Source organism: Phocoena sinus, chromosome 6 (assembly GCF_008692025.1).
Source record: "Phocoena sinus isolate mPhoSin1 chromosome 6, mPhoSin1.pri, whole genome shotgun sequence".
In the NCBI taxonomy this organism is placed as follows: domain Eukaryota; kingdom Metazoa; phylum Chordata; class Mammalia; order Artiodactyla; family Phocoenidae; genus Phocoena; species Phocoena sinus.
The window spans coordinates 90,190,723-90,210,801 of record NC_045768.1 but is presented as its reverse complement, the minus strand read 5'-3'; the positions used below and the strand labels follow the sequence as shown (position 1 = coordinate 90,210,801).

The 20,079-nt window shown below is 48.4% G+C and overlaps 1 protein-coding gene across 10 annotated transcripts in view; it reads left to right on the top strand.

Moving 5' to 3' along the window:
* The window catches only part of WNK2 (WNK lysine deficient protein kinase 2), a 158,642-nt gene that overhangs the window by 26,231 nt on the left and 112,332 nt on the right, over nt 1–20,079 (top strand). For all 10 annotated transcript variants that reach the window (XM_032635702.1, XM_032635707.1, XM_032635704.1 and 7 more), the window contains exons 3-4: nt 16,113–16,285; nt 16,519–16,739. In XM_032635702.1, coding sequence (XP_032491593.1) covers nt 16,113–16,285; nt 16,519–16,739 — 394 coding nt within the window. The remainder of the gene's footprint in view (nt 1–16,112; nt 16,286–16,518; nt 16,740–20,079) is intronic.

The following is a 20,079-nucleotide window of genomic DNA, read 5'->3' as shown; positions in this document are numbered from 1 at the left end:
GTATTGTCCATCTGTCAGTACCTCCCCCCACCTTGTGTTCTGGTGCAGCACCTGGCCCAGAGGGACAGGCCCAGCTTCTTGTCCTGCATCCCTGGTACAGCGTCTGGCCCAGAGGGGCATCCCCCTGCCCTGTACCCTGGAGCAGTGCTTGGCCCAGAGGGACACCATGGGTGTTTCAGTCCTGGGAGTATGTTCACTCAGCAGACACTAGCCTGAGGCCATCGGTCTGCAGCCTGGTCCGTGAGATCATCTTACCTCTGTTGGTCAGATTACTTGGGCTGCCCAGGGCCTCTGGACAGGAGAGGAGTGAGTCTGGGCCATTTTTTTCTGGGGTGGGGCTTAGAGGACTTGGCTGGATGGGGCCTTCTGCAGTAGGAGGCATTGGGTTCTCCCTCCTCTCTGCTCCTGAGCAGCCAGCGCTGCAGGTCTGCATGTTCCCAGGCTTGGAGGTGTGTGGGGGAGGGTAAATACTTTTTACTTTCTGGTGGAGTGTCCACAGCATTCAGCAGATTGTTACAAGGACCCTGCACCCCACTGCTACCCTAGGGTGCCCCAGCCACAGGGGAACCCTGTACAGGAAGTGGGGCCAATGAGGAGGCCCCAGAGGAGTGACCGGTCAACAGCCCAGCCCTGGTGTTGGGCAGTGTTTGCTGTCCTGCCTGCTCCTCCCCACAGGTGCTGTCCTTGGTTGAGGTGTTCATCTCGGCTGACCCATGTCCGTGGTGCGTCCATATCTATCTTTAGGTGTCCCTGTGGAGAAGTGGCCTGGGGTGGGGCCAGCCCTTCCTAGAAACCAGACTCGTGGTGTGGTCAGATGTAGGGGTGGCTGCCGCCCAGCCTCTGCCTGCTGGGCCTAGGGGCCACCTCAGGCTAGTGCTCCTGGTTGGGAGGTTGTAGGGGAGCCAGGGCTGACGCAGGGAGTGGCCAGTGGGATTTCTCTTGCCAACTCCCATGCTCACCAGCCTCCTGTTTGCATTTCATACCATGATGACCCACTGCTGTGGCCCAGGGTCCCAGGGTTAGAGTAGATGTTCCCCTGAGAAAAGCAAAGCCTTCCCTCCTCTCCCTTGGCTGTCATCGTCCTGCATGGGTCTGCTGCCCTGGCCTCCTAGTTTCCCTTGCCCCACTGCCCTGTTCTCCCTTGTCCGCCTGCTTCTAGGAGAGAACGGACCTGAGTTTGGTACCACCCCCACTAGATCTCCATCCTTTCCCATTGTATGGAGGGGGAATAAGTGCGATGAGACCACAGCTGTAGAGTCAAGACCCCATGGCCAGGCCAGGAGGGACTAGATGGACTGTGGAGGGCTGACTCCCCAGGCCTTGCCAGGGAGGCCTGTTCAAGGCCGCTGTGACAGGAGGAAGTGTGTCTCGGCCGTGGCCATCTGTCATTACCTGGGACTATTTGCGGGCTGGTTCAGGTCTGCCTGTGGCCCATGTGAGGCCTGAGGTCCCATAAAAGGTTTTGTGGGGTGGAGGGCTTGGGGGTGGGTACTGCAGGAAGGCTCGGGCCTGCCCAGCGAGTTCCTGCTCTTGGGGATGCTGGTGGGCTGTGGCTGTGTCCCTGATCAGGTGCTGCCTCCTCCCCCCGCCCCCCCCCGCCCCCCCGCCCCAGCCTGTCTGCTCTCTCAGAGATATCCCCCATCCCCCATCTGGTCCTCTTCCTCTTTTGGGCTCCTTTCCTCCACCTGTCCCTACCAAGTATGGCAGCTCCCGCTGGCTTCTCACCATGGCCTGGTCTGTGTCCTGTGATGAGGAGGGTGGGCGGGCCTGGGGTGGGTGGGGTCCTGTGGCTTGCCCATGACCCAGAGCCTGGGATGGGGCATGGGGCAGAGGCCTCCACCCCAGGGGTGCCCAGCACAAAGAGCCTGTCCCAAAACGGACCCACTGTGTTCATGCCAGGGATACGGGCTTCCTAAAGGGTAGGCAGCCTGGACCTCACCTCTGACCCTGCCCAGAGTAGAAAGTAATTCTAGACCCTAGTGAGGGTCTGGGGATGGGGCTCCCACGGACGGGGTGACACACTCTATGTCCATAGAAATGGAGGAGGCCCTGATGGGGCTGCCGGCTGGTCCTGAAGAACTTCTCTGTGCTGGAACCATAACTGTTCCCTCACCCCATCTGCTGGCTGATGTGAACCAGAGATGAACAGAACTGATGCTGGCTCAGCCTCAGTGATAATTAAGGTTCACCAATGGAGAATGTGTGAAGTGATAGGGAACAGGCTCCACCTGGCTCAGTAAGATCTGCGTGTTCAGAAAAGTTTGTTATCTGTTTGATCAACTATGCACTACTCTTTTGTAATAATAACGCAGCGCAGAAGAAAAACGTTTGGCCCTCAAAGCAGTATGACCATAGGAAATAAAAACCCTAAATTCCAACGTGCATCATTTTATGACAGACGAGTGTGGCCAGGTGATCAGTAAAGACTTTCAGGAAAAACTGTATTACATTAGGTTTGTGGAGTGGAAATAAGAATCTGCACTTGTGTACTTTTATAATACAGCTGGAAGACCATGAAGTTCCATGGGACCATTTCATAGAGCATTAAAATAATAACGGTATTTACAGTATGCTGGAGATGACGTCCTTTATAGCTACTTAAACTTATGACATAGTTGGATCCCAGCTCACACGTGGTGAAGGCACCTAATTTTACATAGTCCTTCTGTAGGCGGCAGAAGGGGCGGGGCCCAGTGGGGCCCTTGCTGCTGCTGGTGGCTCTGCCTTTTGTGGGAAGGGCAGCGGCCTGGGTGGCCTTAGAAGAGCAAAGGCCCTTAATTTTGAGTCATCTGTGCACCTAAATCTACTGCCCCACACCAAAGAAGATGGTATTATTTATGATAGCAGTGAGGGGCTGGATGGTGATGTTCATGTTTCCTCCTCAGGGAATTACAAGCTTGTTGGCACCCATGACAAAGAAGGTGTGAGTGTTGGAGTGCCCGACCCTCCCTGACCTGTGTGTCCCCTGAGATTTTACTCTCAGTCCGTGCGCAGTGGGATCTTCCTTTTTCTGTGACTCCATAGACCCTTCATGGTGGGTCTACGCTTCCTCAGAAGTGGGAAACCATCTTAAGGCAGCGGTAGGAGGACTTTATACTTTAATAATGATGCCTTTATTTTATTTTAGTTTAGTTTATCTTTTATTTTATGTTTTCAGAAGCAAAGGAAAACTGTATTCTTTGATCAAAGAATGGAGAGGTGCGAGCTCGTGCTCTAGAGTACACGCTCTCTGATGCCTTTGTTTTAAAATGAATTAGAAAAAGCATACTTCCCTCTTCTGTGAGTTCACATATTTTATTGCTTAGATGTGGCTAAGGAGAGCACTTGAGTTTAAAAGAAGTGAATTTATTTTTAAAACTACAGTAAGGGGGGGCCTTCAACATGGCGGAGGAGTAAGATGGGGAGATCACCTTCCTCCCAACAAATACATCAAAAATACATATACATGTGGAACAACTCCTACAACTCCTACAGAACACCTATTGAACAAGACCTCAGACTCCCCAAAAGGAAAGAAACTCCCCATGTACCTGGGCAGGGCAAAAGAAAAAAGAAAAAACAGAGACAAAAGAATAGGGACAGGACCTGCACCTCTGGGAGGGAGCTGTGAAGGAGGAAAAGTTTCCACACACTAGGAAACCCTTTCACTGGTGGGGGTGGGTGGGTGGGTGGGGAAGCTTTGGAGCCAGGGAGGAGAGCACAGCAGTAGGGGTGCAGAGGGCAAAGCGGAGAGATTCCCGCACAGAGGATCAGTGCTGACCAGCACTCACCAGCCTGAGAGGCTTGTCTGCTCGCCTGCCAGAGTGGGAGGGGGCTGGGAGCTGAGGCTTGGGCTTCAGAGGTCAGATCCCAGGGAGAGGACTGGGGTTGACTGCGTGAACACAGCCTGAAGCGGGCTAGTGTGCAACAGCTAGCCAGGAGGGAGTCCGGGAAAAAGTCTGGACCTGCCTAAGAGGCAAGACACCATTGTTTCAGGGTGTGCCAGGAAAGGGGATTCAGAGCACCACCTAAACGAGCTCCAGAGATGGGCGCAAGCTGTGGCTATCAGCTCGGACCCAGAGACGGGCATGAAACACTAACGCTGCTGCTGCAGCCACTAAGGATCCTGTGTGCAAGCACAGGTCACTATCCACACCTCCCCTCCCAGGAGCCTGTGCAGCCCGCCCCTGCCAGGCTTCCGTGATCCAGGGACAGCTTCCCCGGGAGAACACATGGCGCGCCTCAGGCTGTTGAAACGTCATGCTGGCCTCTGCTGCCGCAGGATCGCCCTGCATTCCAATTATAAGTACTGTACCCCTCCCTCTCCCCAGCATGAGTGAGCAAGAGCCCCCTAATCAGCCGCTGCTTTAACCCCCTGCTGTCTGGGTGGGGAACAGATGCCTGAGGGCGACCTACATGCAGAGGTGGGGCCGAAACCAAAGCTGAACCTCAGGAGCTGTGCGAACAAAGAAGAGAAATGGAAATTTCAATGCGCAGCCTCAGGAGCAGTGGATTAAATCTCCACAGTCAACTTGATGTGCCCTGCATCTGTGGAATACCTGAATTTTATTTTTATTTTAATAATTAAAAAAATTTTTATAGTCTTAGTTTTATTTTTTAATTTATTATTTCTTTTTCTTTCCTTTTTTCTCCCTTTTCTTCTGAGCCGTGTGGCTGACAGGGTCTTGTTGCTCTGGCCTGATGTCAGGCCTGAGCCTCTGAGGTGGCAGAGCTGAGTTCAGGACATTGGACCACCAGAGACCTCCCGGCTCCACATAATATCAATTGGCGAGAGCTCTCTCAGAGATCTCAGTCTCAACACTAAGACCTAGCTCTGCCTAACAGCCAGCAAGCTCCAGTGCTGGACGCCCTGTGCCAAACAACTAGCAAGACAGGAACACAGCCCCACCCATTAGCAGAGAGGCTGCCTAAAATCATACTAAGTTCACAGACACCCCAAAACACACCACTGGACGTGGCCCTGCCCACCAGAAAGACAAGATCCAGCACCACCCATCAGAACACAGGCACCCCTGCCCTCCACCAGAAAGCCTACACAAGCCACTGAACCAACCTTACCCACGGGGGGCAGACACCAAAAAACAATGGGAACTATGAACCTGCAGCCTGGTAAAAGGAGACCCCCAAACACTGTATGTTAAGCAAAATGAGAAGACAGAGAAATACCCAGCATATGAAGGAGCAAGGTAAAAGCCCACCAGATCAAACAAATGAAGAGGAAATAGGCAGTCTACCTGAAAAAGAATTCAGAGTAATGATAGTAAAGATGATCCAAAATCTTGGATGTAGAAGGCAGAAAATACAAGAAACGTTTAACAAGGACCTAGAAGAACTAAAGAGCAATGATGAACAACACAATAAATGAAATTAAAAATTCTCTAGAAGGAATCAATAGCAGAATAACTGAGGCAGAAGAACGGATAAGTGAACTGGAAGATAAAATAGTGGAAATAAGTACCGCAGAGCAGAATAAAGAAAAAAGAATGAAAAGAATTGGGGACAGTTTCAGAGACCTCTAGGACAACATTAAACACACCAACATTCAAATTATAGGGGTCCCAGAAGATGAAGAGAAAAAGAAAGGGTCTGAGAAAATATTTGAAGACATTATAGTGGAAAACTTCCCTAACATGGGAAAGGAAATAGTCAATCAAGTCCAGGAAGCACAGAGAGTCCCATATAGGATAAATTCAAGGAGAAACATGCCAAGACACATATTAATCAAACTGTCAAAAATTAAATACAAAGAAAAGATACTAAAAGCAGCAAGGGAAAAGCAACAAATAACATACAAGGGAATCCCCATAAGGTTAACAGCCAATCTTTCAGCAGAAACTCTCAAGCCAGAAGAGAGTGGCAGGACATATTTAAAGTGGTGAAAGAGAAAAACCTACAAGCAAGATTACTCTACCCAGCAAGGTTATCATTCCATTTTGTCGGAGAAATTAAAACCTTTAGAGACAAGCAAAAGCTATGAGAATTCAGCACCACCAAATCAGCTTTACAACAAATGCTAAAGGAACTTCCCTAGGCAGGAAACACAAGAGAAGGAAAAGACCTACAAAAACAAACCGAGGGGCTTCCCTGGTGGCGCAGTGGTTGAGAGTCCGCCTGCCGAAGCAGGGGACACAGGTTCGTGCCCCGGTCCGGGAAGATCCCACATGCCGCAGAGGGGCTGGGCCCGTGAGCCATGGCTGCTGAGCCTGCGCGTCCGGAGCCTGTGCTCCGCAACGGGAGAGGCCACAACAGTGAGAGGCCCGCGTACCGCAAAAAAAAAAAAAAAAAAAAAAAAAAAAACAAACCGAAAACAATTAAGAAACTGGTAATAGGAGCATGCATATCGATAATTACCTTAAATGTAAATGGATTAAATGCTCCAACCAAAAGACATAGACTGGCTGAATGGATACAAAAACAAGACCCGTATATAGACTGTCTACAGGAGACCCACTTTGGACCTAGGGACACATACAGACTGAAAGTGAGGGGATGGAAAAAGATATTCCACACAAATGGAAATCAAAAGAAAGCTGGAGTAGCAATTCTCATATCAGACAAAATAGACTTTAAAATAAAGACTATTAGAAGAGACAAAGAAAGACACTACATAATGATCAAGGGATCGATCCAAGAAGAAGATATAACAATTGTAAGTGTTTCTGCACCCAACATAGGAGCACCTCAATACATAAGGCAACTACTAACAGCCATAAAAGGGGAAATCGACAGTAACACATTCATAGTAGGGGACTTTAACACCCCACTTTCACCAATGGACAGAGCATCCAAAATGAAAATAAATAAGGAAACACAAGCTTTAAATGACACATTAAACAAGATTGACTTAATTGATATTTATAGGACTTTCCATCCAAAAACAACAGAATACACTTTCTTCTCAAGTGCTCATGGAACATTCTCCAGGATAGATCATATCTTGGGTTACAAATTAACCCTTGGTAAATTTATGAAAATTGAAATCATATCAAGTATCTTTTCCGACCACAACGCTGTGAGACTAGATATCAATTACAGGAAAAAAAAACTGTAAAAACAAACACATGGAGGCTAAACAATATGCTACTAAATAACCAAGCGATCACTGAAGAAATCAAAGAGGAAATAAAAAAATACCGAGAAACAAATGACAATGAAAACACTATGACCCAAAACCTGTGGGATGCAGCAAAAGCAGTTCTAAGAGGGAAGTTTATAGCAATACAATTGTACCTCAAGAAACAAGAAACATCTCAAATAAATAAACTAACCTTACACCTAAAGCAATTAGAGAAAGAAGAACAAAACCCCCCAAAGTTAGCAGAATGAAAGAAATCATAAAGATCAGAAAAGGAATAAATGAAAAACAAATGAAGGAAACAATAGCAAAGATCAGTAAAACTAAAAGCTGGTTCTTTGAGAAGATAAACAAAATTTATAAACCTTTAGCCAGACTCATCAGGAAAAAAAGGGAGAAGACTCAAATCAACAGAAGTAGAAATGAAAAAGAAGTAACAACTGACATTGCAGAAATACAAAGAATCATGAGAGATTACTGCAAGCAACCACATGCCAATAAAATGGATAACCTGGAAGAAATGAACAAATTCTTAGAAAAGCACAACCTTCTGAGACTGAACCAGGAAGAAATAGAAAACATAAACAGATCAATCACAAGCACTGAAATTGAAACTGATTGAAAATCTTCCAACAGACAAAAGCCCAGGACCAGATGGCTTCACAGGTGAATTCTATCAAACATTTAGAGAAGAGCTAATCGCCTGTCCTTCTCAAACTCTTCCAAAATATAGCAGAGGGAGAAACACTCCCAAACTCATTCTAGAAGGCCACCATCACCCTGATACCAAAACCAGACAAAGATGTCACCAAAAAAGAAAACTACAGGCCAGTATCACTGATGAACATACGTACAAAAATCGTCAACAAAATAGTAGCAAACTGAATCCAACAGCACACTAAAAGGATAATACACATGGCTTCCCTGGTGGTGCAGTGGTTAAGAATCTGCCTGCCAATGCAAGGGACACGGGTTCAAGCCCTGGCCCTGGAAGATCCCCCATGACATGGAGCAGCTAAGCCCGTGTGCCACACCACTGAAGTCTGTGCGCCTAGAGCCCAAGCTCTGCAACAAGAGAAGCCACGACAATGAGAAGCCCTCGTACCACAACGAAGAGTAGCCCCCGCTCACCGCAACTAGAGAAAGCCCACACACAGCAATGAAGACCCAACACAGCCAAAAATAAATAAATAAATAAATAAATTTAAAAAAAGAAAAAGGATCATACACCATGATCAAGTGCGTTTTATCCCAGGAATGCAAGGATTCTTCAATATACGCAAATCTATCAACGTGATGCACCATATTAACAAATTGAAGGATAAACACCATATGATAATCTCAATAGACACAGGAAAAGCTTTCGACAAAATTCAACACCCATTTATGTTAAAAACTCTCCAGAAAGTAGGCATAGAGGGAATTTACCTCAATATAATAAAGGGCATATATGACAAACCCACAGCCAACGTCTTGCTCAGTGGTGAAAAACTGAAAGCATTTCCTCTTAAGATCAGGAGAAAGACAAGGTTGTCCACTCTCACCACTATTATTCAACATAATTTTGGAAGTTTTAGCCACAGCAATCAGAGAAGAAAAAGAAATAAAAGGAATCCAAATTGGAGAAGAAGAAGTAAAGCTGTCACTGTTTGCAGATGACATGGTACTATACATAGAGAATCCTAAAGGTGCTACCAGAAAACTACTAGAGCTAATCAGTGAGTTTGGTAAAGTAGCAGGTTACAAAATTAATGCACAGAAATCTCTTGCATTCCTATACACTAATGATGAAAAATGTGAAAGAGAAATTAAGGAAACACTCCCATTTACCATTGCAATAAAAAGAATAAAATACCTAGGAATAAACCTACCTAAGGAGACGAAAGACCTGTATCCATAAAACTATAAGACACTGATGAAAGAAATTAAAGATGTTACAAACAGATGGAGAGATATACCATGTTCTTGGATTGGAAGATTCAACATTGTGTAAATGACTATACCACCCAAAGTAATCTACAGATTCAATGCAATCCCTATCAATCTGCCAATGGCATTTTTCACAGAACTAGAACAAAAAATTTCACAATTTGTATGGAAACACAAAAGACCCCGAAGAGCCAAAACAATCTTGAGAAAGAAAAACAGAGCTGAAGGAATCAGGCTCCCTGACTTCAGACTACATACAAAACTACAGTAATCAAGACAGTATGGTACTAGCACAAAAACAGGAATATATATCAGTGGAACAGGATAGAAAGCCCAGAGATAAACCCACTCACATACGGTCACCTTATTTTTGATAAAGGAGGCAAGAATATACAATGGAGAAAAGACAGCCTCTTCAATAAGTGGTGCTGGGAAAACTGGACAGCTACATGTAAAAGAATGGAATTAGAACACTCCCTAACACCACACACAAAAATAAACTCAAAATGGATTAAAGACATAAATGTAAGGCCAGACACTTTAAAACTCCTAGAGGAAATAATAGGAAGAACCCTCTTTGACATAAATCACAGCAAGATCCTTTTTGACCCACCTCCTAGAGAAATGGAAATAAAAACAAAAATAAACAAATTGGACTGAATGAAACTTAAACGCTTTTGCACAGCAAAGGAAACCATAAAAAAGATGAAAAGACAACCCTCAGAATGGGAGAAAATATTTGCAAACGAAACAACTGACAAAGGATTAATCTCCAAAATATACAAACAGCTCATGCAGCTCAATATCAAAAAAACAAACAACCCAATGCAAAAATAGTCAGAAGACCTAATAGACATTTCTCCTAAGAAGATATACAGATTGCCAACAAACACATGAAAGGATGCTCAACATCACTAATCATTAGAGAAGTGCAAGTCAAAACCGCAATGAGGTATCACCTCACACTGGTCAGAATGGCCATCATCAAAAAATCTACCAAAAAAAAAAATGTACAAACAATAAATGCTGGAGACTGTGTGGAGAAAAGGAAACCCTCTTGCATGTTCGTGGCAATGTAAATTGATACAGCCACTATGGAGAACAGTATGGAGGTTCCTTAAAATACTAAAACAGAACTACCATATGACCCAGCAATCCCACTACTGGGCATATACCCTGAGAAAACTGTAATTCAAAAAGAGTCATGTACCACAATGTTCATTGCAGCTCTATTTACAATAGCCAGGACATGAGAGCAACCTAAGTGTCCCTCGGCAGATGAATGGATAAAGAAGATGTGGCACATACATACAATGGAATATTACTCAGCCATAAAAAGAAACAAAGTTGCATTATTTGTAGTGAGGTGGCTGGACCTAGAGTCTGTCATACAGAGTGAAGTAAGTCAGCAAGAGAAAAATAAATGCCATATGCTAACACATATATATGGAATTATAAAAAAAATTATTCTGATGAACCTAGGGGCAGGACAGGAATAAAGACGTAGACATAGAGAATGAACTTGAGGACACGGGGAGGGGGAAGGGTAAGCTGGAACGAAGTGAGAGAAGAGCATTGACCTACATACACTACCAAATTTAAAATAGGTAGCTAGTGGAAAGCGTCCGCATAGCACAGGGAGATCAGCCTGGTGCTTTGTGACCACCTAGAGGAGTGGGATAGGGAGGGTGGGAGGGAGATGTAAGAGGGTGGGGATATGGGGGTATATGTATACATATAGCTGATTCACTTTGTTGTACAGCAGGAATTAACATTGTCAAGCAATTATACTCCAATAGAGATGTTAAATTAAAAAAATAAAATAACCTTTATCTTCCAGAAAACCACACTAAATATTAGAGGGAACAGGTCACAACCCAAAGCATGAGATATTACCCTCTGTCCAGAGCTCTCCTTTGCTTACCTGGTGGAGCTCAGCTCTTGAGAGGTCAGGATACCCCTGGTGAGCCACCTGCCTGCTGTCCCTGCAGCCGCCAGCCCCTGTGCTGACGTAAACTACAGTCAGCCCACTCTTTCTGGGACCTCACTCCCTCATACAGGATGCTTCTTCCTGGGATCCCTACCCTGCCAGTGCCCTAGGTCGGTGGGGGCTGCCCTTCTCCCCAAGCCATGGGGGTGTTCTCTGGTTCAGGGGTGCCCCTAGCTGCCCCACCCTCCTATCCCTTTCCTCTGTTTTTTGGTGCAGTGTAATTGTATATTTATCTGTTGCCTGCCACTCCCTTCCCCCCTGAGATTGTCCACAGCCCTTTCCTGCATGCCCAGAGCCTCAGTGACCATCTGGTGACTGAGAGAGGTACATGACCCTCGCCAGAAGCAGGACTTGGGGGACCAAGCATCCTCTTCTTCTCCACTGACATCTCCGCTCCCTGTGCACCTACCTGGACCCCAGACTCTGCGCCTTCTCTCTGCTTCATGGTGAAAGAGTGGTGAGGAATGGGCCAGCTCTGCAGCGGGTTGAGCCTGGGTCAAATCCTCTAGACTTGGGAAGGCTCTTCCCACCAATGGGATCTGGGGCCTAGAGTGTGCAGAGATACTAGGCAGGGCCAGTGACCGCCCACCCTTGGGCCCATTCTGTCCCCAGATCCCCTGTCCTGGAGTGATTCCCTGTACATGGGACTGTTCTCAACAAAGACCCTTGAGGCTTTCTTTTGTTTTATGACCAAACGGGGTTGGAGCGAGGTCCAGGTTGCCACCCCCAGGACTTTGGCTGTTCTGGGCATTCTCTCCCTGCTACTCATGTCCCGTCTCTGTACTGTGTGTGTGGATCCTGCCTTTCCCTGGCAGGACTCAGGGCCGCCGGGCAGCTCTGCTCATCATGGGGTTGGTTGGGCTTTGCCTGGCGAAAGGAGATGGTCACAGAATCCCCTGCGAGCAGACGGTATGGCCATTTGCGTCTAATGGCTTCAGCCCTCACTGGTGGTGGTGTTGGGCAGAGCTGGTCCCCTGGGTGGCCTGGGAGGGCCTGTCGGACCCAGGGCTTTCTTCCTCTAAGCACCTTGACCACCCATCCTCCCTGTCCCCACTCCGAGGGTGCCATCTGTGACTGGCTGGACCTTTTCCCTATAGGAGACAAGAGCCAGCATTGTCCCAGAATGCTTTTATCCTTTATAATCTGATTGACTCTCGCCATCTTTACCCAATAAATAATTTACCAATAATTAATCCACCACCAGGGACCTGGCGGGAGGGAGGCTGGTCTAAGAGAACTCACCTCCCTGTGCGGTGGGGGTGAACTGTCCCATAGTGGTACTATGTGAGCAGCCAGAGCCCACCACTCAACACCAGACCTCAAGAGCAACCTGACTTTGGCAGGATTGGGGGTTCTCAAAGGGCTCAGGTGCCCTCTTCCTATCCTGATTCATGACTTGAGCCCCCAGCACCTCAATTACTGAATTCACCCCATAAAGAGTGATGATGCATCGTCAGTCACTGGGGTGGTCCTGCCTCCATGGAGTCACTGAGCTAATGGGGCCAGCCAGCAATCAACAAACAGTGAAAAGGACCCCGGCCAGCTCTGAGAGGGGGACGCTGGGCAGCACACTGCGAGGCTCTGGGCAGTTCTCTGAGGACATGCCAACTGACCTTTTAAATTATCAAGTGGTGTGTCACCTAGTTAAAAATAGCGCAGTGGCTTAGAACATAAAATAAGGTCTGCTCCCTCCCACCTCCACACCCAGTCCAGCTCCAAGAGGCGCTGTCATTAAAGAGCTGACTTCTGTATTATACTCAGGTCTTGGATTTATCCTGTTTAGCTGGCATCTAAAAATGAAAACTATAGCATATGCAGGGCACATATGTTAGCTTTGTTAGTTATGTTATTTATAACATGAACCTTTTGCTCCGAACTATAATATAATGAAATCTTTAACTTTGCTGTTGGTTGATGCTGAAATATTGGCAGAAACAGTTTTTATTATAACTATAAATAATCCTGTGAGTTTCCTCTAGAAACAGTGACTAGACCATTGGAAGGTCTAGTAACTGAAATATAACTGAAATGTCATCGCCCAAAGCTATCTGTTGGGGCAGGGAGTGGCACAGTGGGGCAACCCCACGTCCTTTCTGGTTTCCTTCACCTGGTGCAGCCAAGTTCAGTCGTCCATTGTGGGCCAGTGGAGTTGGCCTCACCAAGTTCCTTTCTGTGTTGTTCTATGTTTTGCAGAAACACTTCCAGTAGCTGTTTCACCTAGGGTGCTGGGAAGTAACCTTTGGGTTCTCGAGTGTCTGAGAATAAGTCTTTGGGCCTCGTGGTTTGATGTCCCTTTGGCTGGTGATAGAATTCCAAGTTTGAGCCGGCACCAAATTCCAGGTTTGTTGCCAGTGTTGCCGGTGAGACTGGATGCCTGTCTGGGTGTTCCTCAGCAGGTAGAACTTGATCTCAGTCTTTGGGAATCTCAGTTTTGCTGGAATGAGACTGGAGGTGGGTCACTTTTCATTTACTCTGACCTGGCCTCGGCACTTGCTTTTATTCTAAATAGTTCTTTTAGCTCAGGGAAATGCTATTCTGCTATCTTCCTCCTTGCTGATATCTGTTTTCTGCTCGTATAACTCCTGTTCCTTGTTGTTAGGACTTCCAGCTGGTTCTTTCATGCCTCTTGATGTTTTTCTTCTATTTCTCTCATTTGGTTTTCAGATGCTTTCACTTTATTTTTTACATTTGAAAAATGGAGGTATAACTTACACATAATGAAACACAGATCTCAAGTGCATAGCTGATGAGCTTTGACAGATGCATGCGAAGGTGTAACCCTTGTCCTCTGTTACAATGTTGAGTGAGTGTTCCCGTCGCCCCCCACACCCCCCCAGGTTCTCAGCTCCTGCATCTTCCCCCACCAAAGAGGCAAGCCCTTGTTCTGGTTTCAACCCCACCTGTGAGTTCTGCCTTTTCTGGAGTTTGGGAGATATTATGAATGGAGCTGCTCTCAATCCTTTGTTTTGGGGTGGTTACCTTGGAGGGGAGTGGCTGGATCTAGAGCAGGGGTGAACCTGCCAAGGGCTCACTGAGGCTTGTGCCAGCTTGCACTTCCAACAGCTGTGTGCCCAGAGGGATCAGCTGCTCTCAGATGCCCAGTGGTTGGAATGATCCATCTTTTTATTTTAGCCCTTCTGGTGGGTGTGAAGTGGTATCTTGTGCTTGTAATTGGCATTTTCCTGGTGATTCATGATGCTGAGCATGTTTTCATGTGCTCATTGACCATTTCTGCATCTTCTTTTGTGACTTTGCTGTTCATGTCTTTATTGTTGAGGTATGGGAGTTCCATCTGTATTCTAGATGTAACTCCCATGTCAAATACACGTATTGAGGATACGTTGGTGGCTTGACTTATTTTCTGAAACAAAGCATCACCCTTGATGAGTAGAACACGTTTCCATGTTATTGTCTTGGTTAAATGGTTACTTTTTTGTATTTAGTGTTTCATTAGATTACAGAATATCTTATTCTTAAAATATGGAGCTTTAATTTGCAAAAGCTCTTCCTTGATTGTTTCTTTTTAAGCAGAAGCTGCTCTTATCTATGTGTGTCAGCCTCTTAGATCTTTGAGGACATGAACTAGACTTTTCTTTTGAAGTCACTTGTCCCTGAATTGTTTGTTTTTCTGGGATCAGTCTTGGTATGTCTTTGCTGTGCTGCTGGTTATGCGGTCCAGTTCCACTTGTGCGTGGAGTGTCTGATGAGGGCTTGTTGGGGTGGGCCTGGCGGGAGGGAGAATGCCTAATGCGTACTGTGCCACTTGGGATAGGATTCCTTAACCAGCTGATCTCGTCATGATTCCAGGGCCCTCCTCTTCTCTTTGAATTGGTTGGAGTCTGGCTTGATGTCCTCTGAGGTCTTTCTAAGGACACGAGGGGTTTTGGCCTGTGATTTTTTTCAGCTCTGATTTCTTGCTCCATTTGTCCAGATTTATCCCATTTCTGTTTTCCTAGAACTCCTCAAAACTTGACGTTTTGTGTTCATTTGTATTTATGTTTCTTTCTGAGAGTCCTCCTGGTGGGAGGGTGAAGGCATGGGCTTTGTGGGCTGATTGGGCTGTGATGGAGGTGACACTGGGGGTACACACTCAGGCTTGGGGAGAAGGCCATGCTGGGGTCCCTAGAGGTAAGATTCATCCATGAGCTGAAGTTGAAAACAACAGAGCTCTGAGTGCTCTGAGGTGGGAATCCTTTGGAAGGTTTTAGGAAGGGAAGGGCCAGGATCTAGGCTGCAGGGGCGGGATGAGGCAGGGCGCAGGGTTGGTGATGGATGGGGGTCAGGGAAATGCTGGAGCAGATGGGGTGGGGACAAACAAGGTGCTTGCGGTATTGGAATGTGCTGCGGGTGTCAGTGGTCTTCCTCCAGAGTTGTGGCTGGAGCACACTTATGGGCGACACCCCAGAGGTGACTCGTAGTACTTTGATGGTGGTGTTATAGTTCCCCACTTAAACTTAAGGTCCAACTTAGTGCTCAAGGTGCAGGCGTTCCCAGGCCCCAGGAGGTGTGTCTGCCATGTCCTCTGGGACTGATGCAGGCATGGCTGGGACTCTGCTCTTCTTCTCTGTTCTTGTCTCTTGTCAGCATCTCCTGATTTTCCGGTTGTCATCTGCTGTGGTTGTGAACGTATTCTCAAAGTTATGTGTAAATTAGAAGTAAATGGATGCTTCTTTCTTTTAATAATACTCAATAAGTAGGTGTGGAGGGAGCAAGGTTTCAGAGCTGTTTTTAGGGGAGAAGCTCATGAGTATTGCAGTGTGGGTTTTGGAGGTGTCTCTGGTTCCCGAGACCATGTTGCCTCAGCCCTTCTTGAGCAAGGAGGAGCTCATTCAGGGTCAATGAGGCTTCAGGGTCCTATGTTGCAGATGTCGGAGAGCCAGGAGCAGCTTGTGCCGGCTTTCTATGTCAGAGGCCTGCTCTGCTCTCTGTGGATAAAGAGGGGAAGGACTTGGGTCAGACTTCCCTCGACCCTAGATGTCTAGTCCTTTCCATCTGCTGTGCTCTGTGTGGAAGGAGACGAGCGAGTGGCCTGGCAGATTCCTGGCCCTGACTCCCTAGAAGGCCTCTGCCTGAGGCTGCGCGGGGCGTCCCTCTCAGCCTGTGTGTGTTTCTCCCTAGGACCGGAAGCTCACCAAACTGGAGAGGCAGCGGTTTAAGGAGGAGGCTGAGATGCTGAAGGGCCTGCAGCACCCCAACATTGTGCGCTTCTATGACTTCTGGGAGTCCAGTGCCAGGGGAAAGCGGTGCATCGTGCTGGTGACTGAACTGATGACCTCGGGGACGCTGAAGACGTGAGCATGCCACCTGCCCAGCCAGCCGGGGCCTCGGGGTGGGCTTGACCCAGGGCTCAAGAGTCGCGATGGCTGAGGCCCCAGACGTCCTATCTGCTTGGGGTGGTCCTGGCTGGTGTGGCCAGCACCCCTCTCTCAGAAGTGCCCCTGTTTGGGTGATAAATACACAGCCCCCAGCAATCGGAAGCCCCTTCCCCACACGAGCCGTCGGTGAGCCGCACCCCCACCCGCAGGTACCTGAAGCGGTTCAAGGTGATGAAGCCCAAGGTCCTGCGCAGCTGGTGCCGGCAGATCCTGAAGGGCCTGCTGTTCCTGCACACCAGGACGCCCCCCATCATCCATCGGGACCTCAAGTGCGACAACATCTTTATCACCGGACCCACAGGGTCTGTGAAGATTGGCGACTTGGGCCTGGCCACCCTCAAGAGAGCATCCTTTGCCAAGAGTGTGATAGGTAAGCCCGTCTCCAGGGCACCTCCCCACCCCTCGGGGTCACCGTCCCGCAAGAGTGAGGTGCACTAGCTCTGCTCCCTTCCTGTGCCCCTCTGCCGGGCTGCAGCCCTGGATGCCCTGTGAGTCCCTTGGTTCTGTCCCTTGGGTGGTGAGGCTGACTGGCACCAAGGGGCTGTTAGTACTGTGGGTACTTGGGAGTGGGAAGGAGGTCCGGAGGACAGAGGGATGTGGGGACTTTGTGGTCAGTGAGGCTGGAGCTGGCTTCAGTGGGCTGAGGGGTGGGTAGGGTGCCCCAGGCCCTGAGGCCCACAGAAAGGACCCCTTGGGGTACTTTGGGGCACGGAGTGAGCGTGTGGGGCATGGGGGCTGAGGGATTCCATGTGGATGGCAGTTTGCTGGCCGTTCCTGTCTCTGCATTTCTTGTCCTCCTCTGAGAAGCCACTCTGTTGCTGTAGTTGCCATGAGGAGATGGTCTGCAGCTCGTGCCAGCACCGTGTGGGGTCCTGGTGTGGTCCTGATACACAGTGGGCACTATGTGTCCACCAGGCCCGGTGGGAGCCCCTCCAGGCTTTGCAAAGAGAGTGCTTGGAGGGACTGTGGGGCAGCCATTCACGGGGTTCAAGATGTCTGGAAAATGCCAGTGTGCTGCAGGGTCAGGTGGCTCCAGGATGTGGCTCTGGAAGCTTGGATCAGGTGGGATTGGGAGAGGCTCTCCTGCGTGCCGTGATGCGAGGGCTTCTTCCCACATAAGCAGAATGAGAGGGTGATTCAGGGCTTTGCGAGTTCATGGTTTTGCTGTATGGTTGGAGACAGAACTTGACCTGTTTGTGGAAAATGAAACCGGTGGGAATTTGGAAACTTCTCTGGCAGGGTAGTGGGTTTGGAATGTGACATCTGGGGCAGGGTGGCCACTGGGGGTGCCCTGTGAACATGGGGCCTCCGGCTGAACAGGGAAGCTGAGTGGTAGGGCAAGGGTTGACCCAGGCCTCAGTTCCCTATCTGTGAAATAAGTGGAGCAGGTGAGGGTCTAGCTGTGGGGCACACCCCCAAGGCCTGTGAGCTGCTGGAGGTTTCCAGGCAGGTTTTGCAGATTTGGCCTTGGAAGTGGGGATTTCCTTGGTGCCTCTTTTCCCTCTTGGAAATGGACTTTCCAGTTGTTGGGGTGAGATGAAGCCTGGGTGTTTCCAGGAGGCACAGTGAGCCCCACAAAGGGTGCCTGATTTCATGGGGCTCCCTGATCACCCCACCTTTTGCTCAGCCGGAGCCCACGAGACTCCACACTCATTGTAAGTGGGGGCTGATTAACGCATCTAAATAGGCCCTGGACAGCAAGGCCCTGGCCTCAGCAAGGGGTCTTAGCTGAGTGTGGGGGGCTCTGTGGTCAGGTGGGGGATCCCCTAGGATGACGCTTTCCCCTCCATGCTGTGTCCAGGGTACCTGAGGGGTGGTTGATGCTGTGGACCCATTCTGGGTGCAGCCATCAGAGAGGTTCTGTGCAGATAAGACATAGCCCACTTGAGACATCTGGGTGGCAGCCTCCCAGATGCTATCCATGACCCTTGTGGGGTTTGTCCCTGAGGGCCGCTTGGATCTGACGCTGTCATGGTGTGCTCTCACTGCGTTTGTGCTGGGTCCTGAGTAGGTGGAGGTGAAGTGGGCGCAGTCCTTCCTGCAGGTGTTCACAGCCATGGAGGCTGGGATGTGGGGGATGCAGGGCCATGGGGCTGAGGAGATGTGCCCAGAGGTCCCTGGAGAGACAGGTGTCTCTCTTCTTAACATGTAAATTTAAATGCCTACATTGTAAGGAAAGAGAAAAAGGTTCAGTGTCTGTGGCCCAAGCGCATGTGCAGAATTGGCATCCCCCACCATCCCGGATTGGAGCTGGGGCCCACACACACCCACTGCCCACCCTACCCACCCCCCCAAAGCCAGGACATCTGGGGGCCTTGGGGTATTTCCTGTAAAGCAGCATTCCTGGTTCCCAAGGGTCTCAGAAGAGTCTGAGCTGGGTGATTGGGAGTCCTGACCAGGTGAGTGGGGTCCCCCCAGGCCAGCTCAGCTCCCAGCTTCTTGCCAGCAGCCCTGAGGCTCCTTTCTCCCTCTTCTCCTATAGATGGATATAGCCAAGTGCAAAAAATTTTCAGTACAGTCATATGGTTCAAAAGCCCAAAAGGATGAAAAATTCCTTGTGCAAGGTCCCTTGAACTCCTGTTTTCTCTCTACTCATCATTATTTCTGATGGAATCTTCCAGAATTCTTTATGCATGTATGTAAATCATAACATAGATTCTTGTTTTTCCCATTTTTTTACCCAAACTGTTAACTTTTTTTACTAAACATATAGTACATCTTAAATTTGAAATTATAGGTAAAGGAGAAAAAATTAAAATCACCCTTAATCTCTCTGCATCCCAGGTCCCCCCACAACCCCCCGTGCTTTTTAACCCAATAGTCTGTGCTGTTTTGCATCTGCTTTTCAAGAAAACTGGAACCTTTTGAGAATCTTCCAAAGTCCACAAAGATGGAGAAGTGAAAATTAAAAGCAGCCTTATTGAAATTGATGGCCCCTTTTCTTTGCATTCAGCTTGACAGGTGCTCAGCTGGACCTATTTTAATAAAAGGAGTTTGTGATTTTTAAAGCAAATGTTTGTTACAGGAAAATTAAAAACACCAGACTAGTGTAACTAAAGGAAAAAGCAGCCATAACCCCACCTCCTAGATGAGTCATTTTGGTCTGTGCTTATCGTTTTACATGGGACGGTCAGCCTGCCTGTGCAGTCGTATATATGGCTTATTTGACTCAGCCGATGTGAGTCTCTCATGGCCTTAAAAATTCAGAGTAGGCGTTATTTTAAAATCTCTTGTGCTTAGAAAGGATGGGCAGTTCTCACCATAACACCTAGCTGGTACCTGCCAGGTGAATGGCGCCTGCCCAGCTGTCCCCAGGCAGCCATCTTCAGCGAAGATGATCACCGTCTGGGCTGCTGGGTGCTCTGCTTGTCTAGGGACATGGGAGGCTTTCTGGGGTTTTGCAGTTTAAGGAGCTCTGTGGTGGCCACACGTTTTCGTCTGCTTGGGGTTATCTGGGCCTGTGGCCAGGACGGGTGTGCTCAGGCTTCTGCCTCCTCAGAGAGGCACCTCTGCCATTTCTGGCACAAACCCTGTCTCCTGGGAAGTAATGGTCTCCTAGCTCTGTGGTCAGCGGATGGCGCTGTAAACTGATCCAACCTGGAATCAGGAGGGTCCAGGGGGAGGTTTGGGGAACTTCTGTCAGTAAAGCAGAATCCTGTTTGAATCCTGCATTCCAGGACCAATGACAAGGAGCATGGGGGCAGGGCCAG